The sequence below is a fragment of the Ovis canadensis genome, chromosome 9, assembly GCF_042477335.2.
Source record: "Ovis canadensis isolate MfBH-ARS-UI-01 breed Bighorn chromosome 9, ARS-UI_OviCan_v2, whole genome shotgun sequence".
In the NCBI taxonomy this organism is placed as follows: Eukaryota; Metazoa; Chordata; class Mammalia; order Artiodactyla; family Bovidae; genus Ovis; species Ovis canadensis.
Window position 1 is genome coordinate 55,139,322 of NC_091253.1, and position 18,285 is coordinate 55,157,606.

At 38.3% G+C, this 18,285-nt stretch overlaps 1 protein-coding gene across 3 annotated transcripts in view; it reads left to right on the forward strand.

Moving 5' to 3' along the window:
* PREX2 (phosphatidylinositol-3,4,5-trisphosphate dependent Rac exchange factor 2) overlaps positions 1-18,285 on the forward strand; it is a 303,487-nt gene that overhangs the window by 87,534 nt on the left and 197,668 nt on the right. For all 3 annotated transcript variants that reach the window (XR_011259007.1, XM_069600206.1, XM_069600207.1), the window contains exons 5-7: positions 1,247-1,348; positions 4,570-4,731; positions 15,273-15,406. Coding sequence is in view for 2 of the 3 variants with exons in the window: in XM_069600206.1 (XP_069456307.1) it covers positions 1,247-1,348; positions 4,570-4,731; positions 15,273-15,406 (398 nt within the window). In the remaining variant the exon portion in view is untranslated. The remainder of the gene's footprint in view (positions 1-1,246; positions 1,349-4,569; positions 4,732-15,272; positions 15,407-18,285) is intronic.

An 18,285-nucleotide genomic window follows, 5' to 3' on the forward strand; every position in this document is an offset into this window, starting at 1 on the left:
AAAACTATATTTTAGGGAATGCCCTGGCAGTCCAGTGGTTAGGAATTGGCATTTTCACTGCCAGGGCCCAGGTTTAATCCCTGGTCAGGGAACTAAGATCTCATGAGTCTTGTGGCACAGCCAAAAAAAGTTTGTAAAAAATTTTTAAATTAAAACAATTAAAAAAAATTTTTTATATTGTCACTGTAGCTTAAACACAGAATAAAGATGAAATGCTTAAGAGGATCAAGTCTTTATCAGCATCGATTCTCTTGACTGTCACTTTCAGTAAACAGAAGCTGCTTCCATTTCATTTCATTGTGATTGCTGGCTTTGAGTTTTCTCCTTTCATCTTGCCTCTGAGGAGATCATATCTGACCTCCTTCTCTGAGACTGGCTGTCCAGTATCATTGGTGAGGTATTACAGTTCAAAGTGGCTTAGAGATCACTGGATTAAAACTGGCCTGTTTAACAGAGAGGAAAATTAGAACCTTGAAATTGGTCCGAGTTGCATCACTTGCCAATGGAAGGGCATGGGGAGAACCCAGTCATCTCCAGGCCTGATCTTCTGCATCACTGCACCTCTCCCCAAGCATGATGTGTATATGTACGTGTGCATCTGTTTATTCATCTGTCAGCACATCCATCCATCAGTACATCCATCCATCCATCCATCCATCCACTCATCCATCTCTCCATTAATTCGTCCGTTCATCTCTGTTTCTTTTTCTCAGCACATCCATCCATCCACTCAGCATCTCTCCATTAATTCATTCCTCCATCTTTCACTTTCTGTCTTCTTCCTCGGACTTCATACTCAGGTAGATATATGTGAATTCATTTTCAATATAAAGACTGAAAACACATTTTGGTCTCTAATCTGAAATGCAAAATTATTTCCTTTCTCTCCTGTAAATTTTATTTGAAACTAAATGTGCTTTTCTCAGGCTTCCCCAGTGGCTCAGTGGTAAAGAATCTGACTGCAACGCAGGAGGTGTGAGTTCAATCCCTGGGTCAGGAAGATCCTCTGGAGGAGGGTGTGCCAACCCACTCCAGCATTCTTGCCTAGAGAATCCCATGGACAGAAGAGTCTGGTGGGCTACCATCCATGGGGTCACAAAGAGTCAGACATGACTGAGCGCACACACACATGCATTTCTCAGAGACAGAAGTTATGCAGAGACATGCTTTCACAAGTTTTCAACAGACAAATTTATGAGAGAATCAGGCTTAAAAATATAACTCGTTGTCTGTACTTCCACCCCAGAACTGCATGCTGCTCGGAGGACGGAAGAACACAGATGTCCCTCTGGAAGGATACTTGGTAACGCCAATACAAAGAATATGCAAATACCCTCTACTTTTGAAGGTACTTTTTGTGTTTTCTTCACTGTTGCATTTCCCTTGTACCTGTATATTTTTGCTGATGATCTTTTTAACAATAAAAAAATTTTCAAAATAGTCTGACATTCTACAGAAAAGACAAATACAGTTATTGGAAAAAAAAAGCTATTTTGTCACTAATTTATTTAGAGAGTAGGTAACAAATGTCTGGGAATAGAGACTTTTTGTGCTCTTCATAAGAAAACAATACTTGTTTGAGTTACCTTTAGTATAAACACATTAGTTTCAAGATAAATCCCATTAAGTACATTATGACCAGTTTATATAGCACTTTATTTTATCTTCAGTAAACCTGCTGTTGGTGTATTTTTTTTCCTTTCCTCAACCACTGGTGACTTCTTGATGCTAATAAAGTTAAGGCTAAGTTACATAATCTCAGAGCCTATTTTTTCAGTCATTATTACAAGTAATGGAGTGGGTCACATGGAATAATAAATGATAGAACATGGAAGGACAGTTATAAGAAAACTCTGCCTCTGGAAGACAGGAAATGCCTATGATCGTAGATCCATGGCCTCATTACAAATGATCAAAAGTTTTATTATGGAAAACACATTGTAATGTACTAAATATTGCTCATAATATAAGGATATATGAATAGATTAGAATAGTAATTCTGGAAAGGAATTTTTTTGGAAAGGTGGCATCTGAATAGTCAGTTGGGGGTAGTAGTTGAACATCTGAATTCTGAGTTCAAGTCCTATGCCTTCTGCTTACTAGCTGCATGAGTGAGATTGTAATCTAACCTCTTAAAGGCATGGGTTTCATGTATGAAACAGAAATAATGATGATGATATGAAATTATAATAAATACCTAAAAGAATGTGTAAATGTATGTATATCTATGTATACATATATGTATATATGTATATCTATGTATACACAGATATACATAAATATATATTCATATACATAAAGGAGTACCTAATAATTGATTAAGCTATTTTATACAAATCATTTAGCATAGTATGCAGTCCATAAATGTTAGCCATTATTACTCATGTGTATTTGATTCTGATTTATTTTAATATATTAACTACTTCTTAGTATCTAAATTAAAAAACAAACTCAGAAATGCTATGGACATACTTACTGGTATTCTTTTTTTTTTTTTCCAACTGGTATTCTTAATTGATTTACTTTTTGAGAAATTGATGTTATGAATTTGAACTATAAATACATTTTTTCATTATAGTTTTTGTCAGTTGCATACGTGAAAATTTTCTTTGAAAAGGATTTCTTATTGAAAGAAAACAAGTGTAAATCGCTTGGTTAGCTCACATCGAGAGAAGCTAGCACAGGGATGTCTAGGTCTGTAGAACTGTGGCACCGTCTTCAGGGAGTATACAGGGTTGATGCAGACGTGACTCCCATCTTTCTGGTAGTCCCTTCTGACCTCTGATTTGGTGACAAATTTGCATGCATTCTCATTACTCCTGTTATTCCTATTCCTGGTTTTGGAATCCCGAGGATTTGTTTTAAGAATCAGAAGGGATGGTGATATTAAAAGAAAGATATCAAGTCAAGTGGTTGTTCTAAATCAACTCATTTCTGACCAAGGATGATCTCAGGTAACCTCAGAGATAGGAACATGGACATATCCTTGCTTTAGGAAGAAAGGTCAATTCAGAGCATCTTCAAGTCTTGGAGAAATGACATCTTTTTGCTTTTTGAAAAATTATCTTCACAGATAAACAGGAAAAAACTACTTGTGCAGTATGTATATTGGTATTGATATTTTTCTCCATTGTACCATCAACTGAAAAACTGAGCTGGTATTCTGTTTAATTTGGGATGGTTTTTATTTATTCATTAGGAAACATTAGGGGATTAGGCAGTGTTTTAAAGAAAAGATACCTTGGTCTTATTTATAGAACTTGAAATTACTGGGTTGGCCAACCAGCACAGGGTTCATAGCTAGTAACTGACAGATTATTACTGGTCATTTCTTTTGCTGTCTCACAGTATCTAAATTCATGTCTCAATTCCAGAGATACCCACTTGGCACAGGCCCATGGAGCCCCCAGCCCATAGACTGCCTTCACCACTTCACATAATTTACAAGTAACTCTAAGACTTGAGGGTTTCTGGAGAAGCCTGCATCTCTCTTTTATGGATTTGTGATCCAGCATAACTTTTTAAACCTGACCTTGGCAGTGAAGTAATGTGGATCCTTTTGGTGCTGGTTCTGTCAAACAGAGTGTGAATATTTTGAATGCAGGGTCAAAGTTGATGGCAGAATTGTCAACAATAAAGAACATCTAGAGAGCATAACAACTGCATATTTTCCCACTGTGTTAAGAATTTAGAAAATTCTCTTCAAGATTTGCCTCCAGATTTCTCTAATTGTGTTAGTTACATGATGATGGCAACTGTCGTAAGGAAACAAATGACTAATTAAAAAGCAATGTGGTCACAGCTGTCTAGACAGTGGGTGAAGATGTTTAATTTTGTGCTTCTAAATAAGACCTTTTATAAGATTAAAGATTAGTCTGATATCCTGAATGAAAAAAAAAAAAGAAAAAGAAAAAAAGGAAAAATCTATTGAAGGGTATATAGAATTCATTGTAGAGAATAAACTAAGAGAGAAACAACCAAGTTGTTGGCAAAAACAGCATAAACTGCTCCTTTAATGATGGACTATTGTGGAATTTATAAATTACTTTTTTACTAGATATAGGACATTTTAGAAATTTGCTTTATTTATAACACTTTTTTATAGTTTCTCAAAAAGTGTTAGTAAGGGACTTAAATTATTTTTTAAATTATAGGACATATTCGTTTGATGGTTTACCCTTTTTTTAAACACTAAAGGAATGAAATCAACATATAAAGAAGTCCTCATTTTGGAGCGCAAGTCAAAGATAAAAATTATAAAAACATAAATCATATTAAAAAATTACATGCTGTAGGTGAGATATTTGATAGTTTGAAAGGAGATATCTAATTTCGTTTTTAAAAACAACATCATTTTAAGGGAAAAGTTAAAGTGACTGTGGTGTATGCAGGTGGTGACGCATATTCATTCAGTGGTTTTTTTTTGGGTCTTGATTTTTGTGGAGTTTGTGATGTCACTTCTGAAAGTGGCTCTCACAATTCTTGCAGTTTTCATTTCCTGGTCAGTCTGAACCTGCTGTCCCAGAAAGCTGAAGATCAAAGGGCGGTTTGTTTTTTGTGTATAAACAGGAGTTGCTTAAGCGGACTCCAAGGAAACACAGTGACTATGCAGCACTCATGGAAGCTCTCCAAGCCATGAAAGCCGTCTGTTCCAACATCAACGAGGCCAAGAGACAGATGGAAAAGTTGGAAGTTTTAGAGGAGTGGCAGTCTCATATCGAAGGCTGGGAGGTACAGTCATCTGACTCAACAATTGATCTTAAAATAGTTTTGTTATGTCTTATGCTGTGCGTAGTGTTACTGGCATTGGATGGGACTGAATCATAAATGGTCCTTTTTCTAGACAATGGTAGAGGGCTCTAACTGTTTCCAAAAAGTGCTGTCATTATTCTTTTTAAATATCTTTCAAGGGGTGGTTAATTGATTTTACTTCAACCTGAAAGCTTTGCAGTAGAGCCGATCACAATGGTGTATATGATAAACTTTGATAGCTCAATGTTTCTGCAGTGTGATAATCCTTTCTCCAGTCTTAACTTCGGTTAGTTGTCCATAACCATAGCCTGAGTCCTGGAGAGAGAAAGATTCCAAACCTGTGCCCTGGTATTATTATTTTCAGACTCTAAACAAGGTATTTCATGGTGAATGTTATTCTATTTCATCTCTCTAAATTTGAATTTCTTCATTTCAAAGATGAAGGAACTGGCTGAGACATGATTTTTAAGGTGCACTTGAGATGACAAATTTTATGGTTTCATGATTCACTAAAGAAAGACTTTTTGAAATGACAAAAAAGCCAATGAAGAGTGATATTCAGAATCTGCGATACGTTTGCAACTGTAGTAATTTTGATTGTCAGTTCATGCAGCTGGAGCTCTGTATTACTTTGTGTGCTTAGTCGCTCAGTTGTGTCTGACTTTTTGTGACCTCATGGACCATAGCCCACAGGTTCCTCTGTTCATGGGATTTTCCATGCAAGAATACTGGAGTGGATAACCATTCCTTTCTCCAGGGAATCTTTACTACCCAGGGATCAAACGTGGGTCCCCTGCATTGCAGGTGGGTTTTTTACCATCTGAGCCACCAAGGAGAGCCCATATATTACTTTAGCACTATAATAAACTATAATAAACTGGGCTTTCCTGGTGGCTCAGCGGTAAGAATCTGCCTGCCAATCCAAGAGACATAGGCGACGCAGGTTTGATCCCTGGTTTGGGAAGGTCCCCTGGAGAAGGGAATGGCTACCCACTCCAGTATTCTTGCCTGGTGCATTCCATGGACAGAGGAGCCTGGTGGGCTACAGTCACTGGGGTTGCAAAAGAGTTGCACACAACTTAGCAACTCAACAACAACAACAGCAAAAGAATAAACTAAATTTTTTTCTTTAAATTGACTTAATTTAGATGATCAAGAGCTTTCAACTAGGATAATTTCTTATTGTTATAAAGTAAGCAATTGAGATAATATTTTTAAAGTGTAAAAAGATTCAAAATGTTCGCAAACCAATATTATCACACAAATCCAAGGGGGTTCTTTTTATCTTTAGGGCTTTATAATTAACTAATTTGTTTTTTATCTTCAATTTGTTGGTTTCCATTTAGACCTAACCTATATCCTTTCAGATTTGCAAAGAAACCTCAAACACTGACCCCAGGGAATGCTCCTATTTGTCTATTCTTCACCATGAATCTTTTAAAATGCTAACTGGGATCTGATTTCCCTTCTTCCTTGTCTGTATTCTTTCATTTCAAGTATTCAGGGTCACTCTTATTTCAGCCTGAATGCTATTTCAATCAGTTTAAATGGTTGTGTATTTTACAGTTGATTCATGATGATAATTCCTTTCTTGAAAACAATTGTCCTGCTGGGTTGAGAAAAATGGAGGAAAGTTTGCTTTGCCATTCTGTTGTCACTCAAACATTGGAAGAAACACCAAACTTGCTTTAAACTGCAGGATTTGTCAGTGACTTCTGCCAGGACTTTGACCAAAATAAAACCTTCATAAGACTCTTTTCGGTTCTCTCGGGAAATGGAATCTGTCATAATTTTGTTTCTTCTTCCTGTGTATCCTAAAAATTGGGGCCCCTTCAGAAATGAGAGATTCCTTTAAAAGTGTTGCTATTTCTTGCACTGTTCAGGGCCAGTTAACTACTCAAAGGAATAAGGCTGTGTGGCCCATACTATGTCCTTTGTAGCCTCAACAGTGGCTGTCCCAGCCTCACCCTCTTCGGTGGGCTTATAGAACTTAGAGTGGGAGAGACAAATGGAACTGGGGGACAGAGGAAACTGGTGGGAGCAAATCTGATGTGACCACAGTTCCAGGTATAGGGCAGAGAAGATGAGTGTCAGTTCCAAAAAGAGTGGCAAGATGAAGTCTCCTTGAGTCAGATTTGAAAATGATTGCCTAAGACACAGCCATACAGTGATGTGAGAGTTTTAGGACTTTAGAGGGAATGCTGTCTGGAGCAGGGCCCAGCCAGTTGGTTGGAAACTTGTACCAAGTACCTGATTGCACACCTCAGTTCACCATGTTGAGAGCATGGGGGAAGCTTTACAGTATTCAGGCCTTGTCCCTTCTGAGAAGTTAAAGAGAAACTGCAATCTGGTGAGACTCCAGAGGCTCAGAAAACAAAGGGACACAGTCATGGAGGATGAATTCAGGCCCTGATAAGGGAGTCGGAATGCTTAGGGCTTTCTTTGAGTTGCTAAAGGGGATTTTTGCTCAGCTTACAGGCAGCTTTATGAGTTCAGAGGGACTTTCATGGGGTTAAGACAAGACCAAGAACAGATGACTGATGGCATGACAGTTACAAAACAGAGAGTTCCTTCAAGAATTTTGGACATTAGGAGCCTTGAGCTAATGTTGAGTAACAGCTATTGTTGGATTATAAAGAAGGCTGAGCACCGAAGAATTGATGCTTTTGAACTGCGGTGCTGCAGAAGACTCTTGAGAGTCCCTTGGACAGCAAGGAGATCAAAGCAGTCAATCCTAAAGGAAATCAATCCTGACTATTCATTGGAAGGACTGATGCTGAAGGTGAAGCATCAATACTTTGGCCACCTGATGCAAACAGCCAACTCACTGGGAAAGGGCCTGATGCTGGGAGAGATTGAGGGCGGGAGGAGAAGGGGACGACAGAGGATGAGATGGTTGGAAGGCATCACTGACTTAATGGCCAGGAGTTTGAGCAAACTGGGAGAGTGAAGGACAGGGAAGCCTGGCATGCTGCAGTCCATGGGGTCGCAAAGAGGTGGGTGCAACTGAACGGCTGAACAGCAACGGCAGCAGCTCTGAGTCCTTCCAGGAGCTCCTGAAGACCATGCAGACTGTCTTAGAGACGACACTCTTGCTCCAGTAACTAAAATTCTCTTCAGTGGAATCTTAACCTGGTATACGGTAGTATGCATTATTTCTGCTTTCGGTGAATTATTGTTATATTTCAAGTAGATCCCTTAAATATTCAGGGTCTTATTTCCCCATTCATCAAATGAAGGGCATTAAAATCTCAGGTGTAACTTGTCTCTCCAGTGTTTTGTACCATTAAATTGTCATTACATTCTTTTATGTTGAATTTAAGTAAACAAACAATGGAGATTTATTGTTCTCAAGTTATATGACATAATAAAAAACTTTCGGGCAGATTTGGTTTCCAGTCTGGGCTCTAAACTTTAGTTTGTGAATAAAGCACCAGATCTCTTCAACATACAGTTTTGGTTATTACAGGGGTAAATGAAATAAGTGAAAAGTATTTTGAACCCTATAAAATGCTCTACAGATGAGAGAGGTAATATTTTAAAGCTTTGGTTCAGTCGTTAGATTTTACCCTTAAGAAATCCCCTTCATTTGTCTAATTTATGCACCTAACTACTGAAAGGGTTATCTTACTTAAATTATATGGTCCCAAGCAACAGAAATGAAAGGAAATTTAATTTAAAAGATATTGAATAGTTCATGAAATAAATAGAAGAGCTTCCCTCTCAGGCTCGAAATGCTGTCTAGTCCGCTGAAGCTCTTTGACAGTCATTAGTGCCCTAGCTAGAATGGGTTGTTTGTTGTTCCGTTGCTCAGTTGTGTCTGACTCTTTGTGACCCCATGGACTGCAGGACGCCAGACTTCTGTGTCCTTCACCATCTCCCAGAGTTTGCTCAAACTCGTGTCCACTGAAGCAGTGATGCCATCCAACCACCTCATCCTGTGTTGCCCCCTTTTCTTGCATCAGTCTTTCCCAGTATCAGGGATAAGTTCTAATAATTTTTCCATTCTATGTTGCTCCATTCAAGATTCAAGATAAAAATCCAAGATTCAAATAATCTTACTTGGGTAAATTTGCTCAAGGGAGGGCAAGGGCCCTTAATTGTCCATCAGCCAACTTCCTTTTGGGGAAAAACTGATATTCCATTGTAGGCAATCGTGGTCTCTTTTAACAGTTTACTGAAGTACTATAACCCCCATTACACAGATTTTAAAAAATGAGGACTATATAGCTTAAATGTTAGTCACTGAGTTGTGTCTGACTCTTTGGACCCCCATGGGCTGTAGCCCACCAGGCCCTTTTGTCCATGGGATTCTCCAGGCAGGAATACTGGAGTGGGTTACCTGGGGGGTATTTCCTATCCAGGGATCAAACCCCCATGTCTTATGTCTCCTGTATTGGCTGGCAGGTTCTTTACCACTAGCGCCACATGGGAAGCCCAAAATAACATTGGTGGTGGTTTAGTTGCTATCCTGTCTGACTCTTGCGACCCCATAGACGGTGGCCCACCAGGCTCCTCTGTCCATGGGATTCTCCAGGCAAGAATACTGGAGTGTGTTGCTAGTTCCTTCTCCAGGGGATCTTCCCAACCCAGAGATCGAACTGGGGTCTTCTGCATTACAGGTAGATTCTTTACTGAGTGAGTTATGAGGAAAGCCCCAAAATAACATTATGCAGATTTTAATGAATATTCAGTGATGATGAACCATAGCATAGGTGTAACTGTGACCATGGAATGTATGATTAAACTCCTCTTCTGTCCTGGGCTCTGGGAAGCAGTTGGGACTACTGCTCACCTAGAGGTCTCATAGAGCAGGCCCTATACTCACCTTTATCCCCATGTCAGCAGAGTTGCTGTTCTAGGCACTTGAGCTCAGGCTTCCAAAGCGGTGTGACTTCAAGTGTTGACGGAACACCACAATGCATCAGAACCTACTGAATGGTCCAGGACTTACTCAGATGCACTCTCTGTGGGGATAGTGCCAGGGAACCTAGAAATGTTAATAGTCCCATCAGGTGTGTCTTCTTAACTCTGAAATTTGAGCACCATTGTCCTATAAACTTTGTTCTTTTCTGATGACCTGCCTCGCTTGTTTTATTACTTCCACACTTTTTGCTTTCTAGCTCATTTGTTTGACATCCTCATTTTGATGGACTCTAGGGCTGATGAGTGTTTCCTGGCAAGCCAATGCTTTTAACCATATTCTATTTCATTTTTGTAGCTTGGCTTCTTTATCCCTAACCCTAGTATCTCTCTTGCCATTTCCAGATAATGAAAAAGAAATTGCACATCATTTTCAAAATATCATAAACCTCATTCATTTCAAAGATAAAGCTGTGAGCTTTTGTTTTTTCTGCTACAGAGAAAGGTAGATTATGTTATATAAGTGAGAGGAAAATATGACACAACATTAGTCAAAAACAGACATTTATTAAGTGTCTGCTTGCAGATCAGATGAATTTGAAGTGAGAGGAATATTGTGATTACACAAAAGTACATCTACACTTGGCCAAATTTTCTTCAGTATTTAGAATACTCTAGGTATCTGTGTTTCAAGAATTTTTAATGATTTTTATCCAACATTGTCATGGAGATAATACACAGATTAAATCATAGTAAGTCAAAGGCACAGTGGCCTTTTTTTTCCTGTCTAAAAGATGAATCTGGTATAAAGAGAAGACATTCTTTTTGAATGAGGTTTTTAGACAAATCTGTATGTTTTGACACAGATTGCTTTAAGTGCATAAAGGTTTTCCTAGGAATTATTTAAATTATCAAGAAAATATTTCATGTGATGATAGGAGGTTACCATGGTAGAAGATAAGAAAGGTAATACTGTACTAATTCCTAAATTCTGCTGTTAAATATTAAAGACATATCACCTCAGTAATAAAACCGTCTCAATAGGATTTAGTAAAATGTGCATTATGTGTATTGTGAGATAAACTTTGTCTCTTTTGGTGATATGTATATATTGTAAGATACTCTATGAAGCATAACAGGAATTCTAGAAACTGTGGGTGGTTGGGTTTGATGTCCTTACCCCCATAAACTTCATTAGTTGATAATTAAGCAGATGCTTTGAGTCACTTATGGAAAGAAGTGTTGACTTCGAAGAGGTCAATTCATCTTATTCTGATTTTTGATTGGGAGCTGATGGAAATTTATGGTGATGCCTTCAATATAATGCATATTGGTGAGAGGTTTGAGAGCTTGTTATGATGTCAGTCTGGATTAACTGAATCAAAAAGTCTAAATATTCAAGTATAGGGTAAAGGAGAAAGACCTAGGGGAACTTTGAATGAGATGTAACATGGGGTTGCCATAGATGTGTTAATAAAATCTTGTGCTTAATTGCTTAGTCATGTCCAACTCTGCAAGCTCCTTTGTCCATGGGGATTCTCCAGGCAAGAATACTGGAGTGGGTTGCCACGCCCTCCTCCAGGGGATCTTCCCAACCCAGGGACCAAACTCAGCTCTCCTGCATTGCAGGAGGATTCTTTACCATCTAAGCCACTAGGGAATGTGTTGTAGGGGACTGGAGAAATAATAATATCACGCCTATATTCTTCACTTGCCAGCTCAATCCAAATGGTTGTATTCACTTTTGGAGGTGTTCATGTTATGGGAAACCCTGACAAGCTATTGATAAAGAGAAGGTCCAGAGGAGAAATAGGATCTTCCAGGTTTCTGAAGTCAATTCATATCATCAAAAGGCAATGGTATAACAGAACCGAGAAGGCAGAAGGAATATCTTAGCTACGTTCAGATTTTGGAGGACGTTTCATGATGAAAGGGGCTTTCCAGATGCCGCCAGTGGTAAAGAATCCATGTGCCATTGCAGGAGACACAAGATTCATGGATTCAGTCCCTGGATCAGGAAGATCTCCTGGAGTAGGAAGTGACAACATATTCCAGTATTCTTGCCTGGAGAATCCTCTGGAAGGAGGAGCCTGGCAGGCTAGAGTCCATGGGGTTGCAAAGAGCCAAACACGGCTGAACGCCTGACTCTTTCACTTTCAACACATTTCAGCCCAGTGCTTACTAACTCCCCTGAAATTCAGCTCACTGAGATCCTTTCTGATTATGTTTGGCTTTCCAAATAAGTTACATTTACAAAGAGAGATTGTGTTGGCCTTACTCATGGGACCATTCAGAGTGTATGTCAATTATCATCACAAGTAATAGATCCATTTTCTATTTTGCGCATTGGTCCCATGACTTATTCAGTGCTTGGACAATATCTATCCTGAGGCTGTATAAGAGGATGGATTATAGTTAGCTCAAATTCACATTAAATTTTCCTTATATTTATTAATGAAGATAATCACCACAAACAAGTCAGAAAATGTATTTTTAGTATTTAATTCATTTAGGAAAACATCTATAAATAAATACATACATATTTAACCTGGGAGACTATTTGGAAGACTGGTTAATATGCAAATTAGTATAATACTTAGAGTAACCCTTTAATAATGTAACAGATTATCTTCCTGCCTTGGCACTTATGGACTACTGTATGGAATAATCTAAAGTGAAGTGTTTTGTACCATTTATAAAATTGCTATTGATAAAGCCACTTTTCATAGTGTTATTTAGGTCCCTTGTGCAAGAATTGATGTGATGTTTCCTTTTTTACATTTTAAATGCCATTCTAATTTTTTTTCCTAAGGGAGAGATGTATTCACTATAAATTAGAAGTCATTGCCACTGCAATTGAGATTGATGTTTACATTTGATGACAGTTTTTGCTTAATTATCACATGGCAAAATATATGAAATTGTGTGAATGTTTGACAGATCTCCATTTCTACCCTTATGACGAAGGGAGAGAGGGAAGTATTTCAAATGTAAAATGTGTTTGTAATATAGATATCCAGACTAATGCGGTGACACTGTCTTAATTAACTTCTCTTTGGGGAAGTTTCTTATTATGGTTATATGAGTTATTTTAATTTTAAAATTTTAATCAGAAAAGTATTCATTGTTAATATGCAAATATGAAATTAATATGATGTTCTCAGTTTTAAATATCAAAAAAGACCAGACATATTTAAAACAGAAGTATTTTTAAGAGCACACTTAACAGAGCTCTACTGAAAAGTTCCCCCCCTTTTGTTTTGTTCCAACTCAGTGACTCAACAAGTTAGTTATGCTAGTTTAGTTTGTAGAAACAAATAGATTACAACACTTATGACCTGCTAAGTCACTTCAGTCATGTCCAACTCTTTGTGACCTCTTGGACTATAGCCCACTGGGCTCCTCTGTCCATGGCATTCTCCAGGCAGTAATACTGGAGTGGGTTGCCATGTCCTCCACCATGGGACCTTCCTGACCCAGGGATTGAACCAGTGTCTGCTGTGGCTCCTACATCACAGGTAGATTCTTTATTACTGAGACACTGGGGAAGGCCAATGGCTCAAAATAGACATTTCTGATCAGTTCACATGACACTCATGTGTGGGTTCTGCCCAGTGGGCAGTTTCCCTTTGTTGATGGTTCAGGGACCCAGGCTCCTTCTCTCTTGTGCTTCCTCCTCTCATCTTCCCATGATTAGCACTTATGTTAAGAATCAGTTTTGTTGCTGATCATATGACCTTCATGGGCACTCAGTAAGGGTTTATTCAATGAATGAGCGTGCCAGTGCATCTTTTAATAACTGTGGTGAAAGGTTTTATGGAAGGTTGCTCTCTTTAAATAGATGTTTTTCCTTTTATCTCTTCTTTTATCTTCCTCTCTATCCTAGAAGTGGAGACAGTTGGCTTTCTGTATTCCGGGTTCTGCATCCAGAGTTCAGTTCAGTTCAGTTCAGTTGCTCAGTCATGTCCAACTCTTTGTGACCCCATGAATAGCAGCACGCCAGGCCTCCTTGTCCATCACCAACTCCCGGAATTCACTCAAATTCACGTCCATTGAGTCAGTGATACCATCCAGCCATCTCATCCTCTGTCATCCCCTTCTCCTCCTGCTCCCAATCCCTCCCAGCATCAGAGTTTTTTTCCAATGAATCAACTCTTCTCATGAGGTGGCCAAAGTACTGGAGTTTAGCTTTAGCATCATTCCTTCCAAAGAACACCCAGGACTGATCTCCTTCAGAATGGACTGGTTGGATCTCCTCCCAGTCCAAGGGACACTCAAGAGTCTTCAACACCACAGTTCAAAAGCATCAATTCTTCGGCCCTCAGCTTTCTTCACAGTCCAACTCTCTCATCCATACACGACTACAGGAAAAACCATAGCCTTGGCTAGATGGACCTTTGTTGGCAAAGTAATGTCTCTGCTTTTGAATATGCTGTCTAGGTTGGTCATAACTTTCCCTTCAAGGAGTAAGCGTCTTTTAATTTCAGGCAACTTCAGATTGAAACTATTTGGGGGAAAAAATTCCAGAAAGTTTCATAAAACTTGTACCAGCAACTATTAGATACTATTTACATTGTATTTATGACTATTTACATGACATTTTGGCCACTTGATGAGAAGACCCTGATGCTGGGAAAGATTGAATGCTGGAGTAGAAGGGAACGACAGAGGATGAGATGGTTGGATGGCATCTCCGACTCAATGGACATGAGTTTGAGTAAACTCTGGGGGTTGGTGATGGACAGGGAGGCTTGGCTGCTGGCTGCTACAGTCCATGGGGTCACAAAGAGTCACACTGAGCAACTGAACTGAGCTGAACTGATGTAACATTTACATTGTGTTGGCTCCCCTAGTGGCTCAGATGGTAAAGAATCTGCCTGCAATGACTTGGATTCGATCGTTGGATGGGGAAGATCCCCTGGAGAAGGAATGGCTATCCACTCCAGTATTCTTGCCTGGAGAATCAATGGACAGAGGAACCTGGTGGGCTACAGTCTGCAGGGTTGCAAAGAGTCTGATCCGACTGAGCGACTAACAGTTTCACTTTACATTGTATTAGATTTTAGATGCAATCTTGAGATTAACACATACAGAGGGAGGTGTGTAGATTATATCCAAATACTATGCCATTTTATTTATGCCTCTTGAGCATCCTCAGATTTTGATATCTTTGGGGGTCTTGGAACCATTCCCCCATGGATATGGAGGAAAAATTTTATATAAATTAAGACCTTCAAAAATTGCCAATTACATGTACTTTGCCATTTGTTCATGGAGCTATTTTCCCAGACCAAGGAAAGAGAGGAGGAGGAGGAAAATGAATATTAGGAACATTCATGTCATGAGTTAGTTTGAAATCATCTCCTATTTTTAGAGAACAAAGATAACATTCATTATATATGCTGTGTATGCACACATATGTAAAATAACCAAAGAAGACATGGAATCTCTTAAGAGGAGCTGTACTTACTGATACTCACCTGGAGGAGACTGGGTGGGAAGGAGACCTAAGCTCAGTATATTAATACTTAAACTATTTGAACTTTTATCCTGTTTGAATATTGCATCTTGAAATAAAAACAGGAGGAAAAAGACTTACTGCGTGAAAGTTTCTGTTAAGTAATCAGACATTATTTTCTCCATTTTTCCTGATTTAGGGGTCCAACATTACTGATACCTGTACAGAAATGCTAATGTGTGGAGTCTTACTGAAAATTTCTTCTGGAAATATTCAAGAGCGGGTATTTTTTCTTTTTGATAACCTTTTGGTGTATTGCAAAAGAAAACACAGGTAAGAATGTAGACAGGTAATACTTTAAAAGCTGTTTATCCACTTCACAGGTTCAACATTGTCTCTGTGCCCCCATGACCTCATCAGTAAACTTCCATGTATTCTCAGCCCCTTCTCCTTGCTACTTCAAGAAAGAGAACAGATTAGGATTAGAGCCAGGAAATAATTAAATTATTGTCTCTCTATCTTAATGAGCTTTTTAAAAAATTCCTTTTTACACCTGTGAAAATGAACCTATTTATTTCTTGTAGTATTCTCTTCTCAATTTTTTGTGTTTAGCAGCAAGACTGGGATTAGTAGATGTGGGTTTCAGGAAAATCTAGAAGAGGCTGTTAATTCTACCTGTATGAAGCTCTTTAAAAATTAAAAGGTCATATGGACACCAAGAGGGGAAAGGAGTGGTGGGATGCATTGGGAAATTGGCATTGATATATATACACTATTGATACTATGTATAAAATAAATAACTAATGAAACTGACTGTTTAGCATGGGGAATTCTACTCAATGCTCTGTGGCGACCTAAATGGGAAGGAAATCCAAAATGAGGGGATATATGTATACATTTAATTGACACACTTGGTTGTACAGTAGAAACTAACACAACATGGCAAAACAGCTATACTCCAAGAAAATTAAAAAAAAAAAAAACACTTATTCTCTGCCAGGCATAATCTCGAAGAATCACATGAATTAATTACATAATATTCCCAATAAATTTATAAAATAGGCATTTTCACTATCATCGTTTTGTAGAGAAAAATATTGAGTCACAGAGAGGTTAAGTAACTTTCCCATACATAATAGTTACAGAAATGAACTTTGGACCCATTCAATTCTAATTCAAAGCCCACCTTTATTGCAGATTGTGATAAAATGTGTGTGCCTCATGAAAGATGACAAAAAATAAAAGGGGAACACTTAAAGGGATGAATTAAAAAAAATTTTCAAGTTGTTTAGGTGCAATTATTTTTTTCCCAACTTTAGTCAGGTATTATTGACAAAATTATAAGATATTTAAAGTGTACAATGTGATGCTTTAAAATAATACACATTGTGAAAGGATTCTCCCACTAAATTAACACATCCATCTAGGTTTGATTATTAAAGACATCTGTTTGAGAATGAGATCTTTTTTTTTTTTATTAGAGTTGTTCTCATCCTTATATATATGACTGCCCTCAAGGTCAGAGCTTTTGCAAAATTAACTGTACAAATGATGTTACCATCCATGGTCTCATGGCTGTAACTGTTAAATAAATTAAATGATAGGGAAAGTTTTATAAAATCAAAATCCTGCTGCTTGGCCAATAGCCATAATGTATGTATAACATGGACCAAATACATATAAATGCAGAGGAGAGGAGGGGAGAGAGCTCTGCATTAATGCACTTGACAGCTTAACTTGGCTTAGTGTGTATATGTAACATGTTACATTAATAATTTCAGTCTATATTATGAAATATATGTTAATAATTTTAGTATATTCAGTTGTTAGCAGACTTTTGTCAATAAGTCAAATTAAATAGTTCAGGTCAATTGAAGTCTCTTGGATGACTCAATGTTGCTTAATCTTCTTGAATTATTTCTTAAAATCTTACCTCTTTAATATATTTTAAAAGCAACCTCCCCTGAGTGTTCAGTGATTCAAGTATAAATATATCCATAACTGCCTAATTCATTATTACAAAAGCTCATCTGAACCTGGATTTTTTTTTTTTTTACTTTGTGTTGCTCAGTTTTTAAGATCAAAGGCTGGTACTAGTATACTATACACAAAATTTTGAAATGTTTTAGACTATTTTATAAATAAATAGGATCCTTATGAAGGATTATAGGTGTATTTGAGAGACTTATTCTTCACGTGTACACTTATCATATTACAACAATATGGGAAAAATATTTTACAGCTAGTTAATGCTTAACCTCCAGTACAGTCCAAGTCTCTTTGAAGAGGATCATAAGTATTAAAAAAATTTACCAGGAATTGAGAAAAAATTACCAGCTAGTTACTGAAAATTGAGAAATGAAGTGAACTTGTGAAAGAAATCAAGTGAAATTGTGAATAACCAACTTTTAGTGTCTATCAGAGTTTGATTGGAGATCTTTGATGTCATATATTGAGCAAAAGCATGTATTCACCCTCTCACCTGTGTGTTGTCCTTGGCTCAGGGCTTCAGTGTCTCAGTTCAGTTCAGTTCAGTCGCTCAGTCGTGTCCGACTCTTTGCAACCCCATGAATCGCAGCACGCCAGGCCTCCCCGTCCATCACCAACTCCCGGAGTTCACTCAAACTCATATCCATTGAGTCGGTGATGCCATCCAGCCATCTCATCCTCTGTCGTCCCCTTCTCCTCCTGCCCCCAATCCCTCCCAGCATCAGAGTCTTTTCCAGTGAGTCAGCTCTTCACATGAGGTGGCCAGAGTACTGGAGTTTCAGCTTTAGCATCATTCCTTCCAAAGAAATCCCAGGGCTGATCTCCTTCAGAATGGACTGGTTGGATCTCCTTGCAGTCCAAGAGACTCTCAAGAGTCTTCTCCAACACCACAGTTCAAAAGCATCAATTCTTCGGTGCTCAGCTTTCTTCCCAATCCAACTCTCACATCCATACATGACCACAGGAAAAACCATAGCCTTGAGTAGATGGACCTTTGTTGGCAAAGTAATGTCTCTGCTTTTGAATATGCTATCTAGGTTGGTCATAACTTTTCTTCCAGGGAGTAAGTGTCTTTTAATTTCATGGCTGCAGTCACCATCTGCAGTGATTTGGGGGCCCAAAAAAATAAAGTCTGACACTGTTTCCACTGTTTCCCCATCTATTTGCCATGAAGTGATGGGACCAGGTGCCATGATCTTCGTTTTCTGAATGTTGAGCTTTAC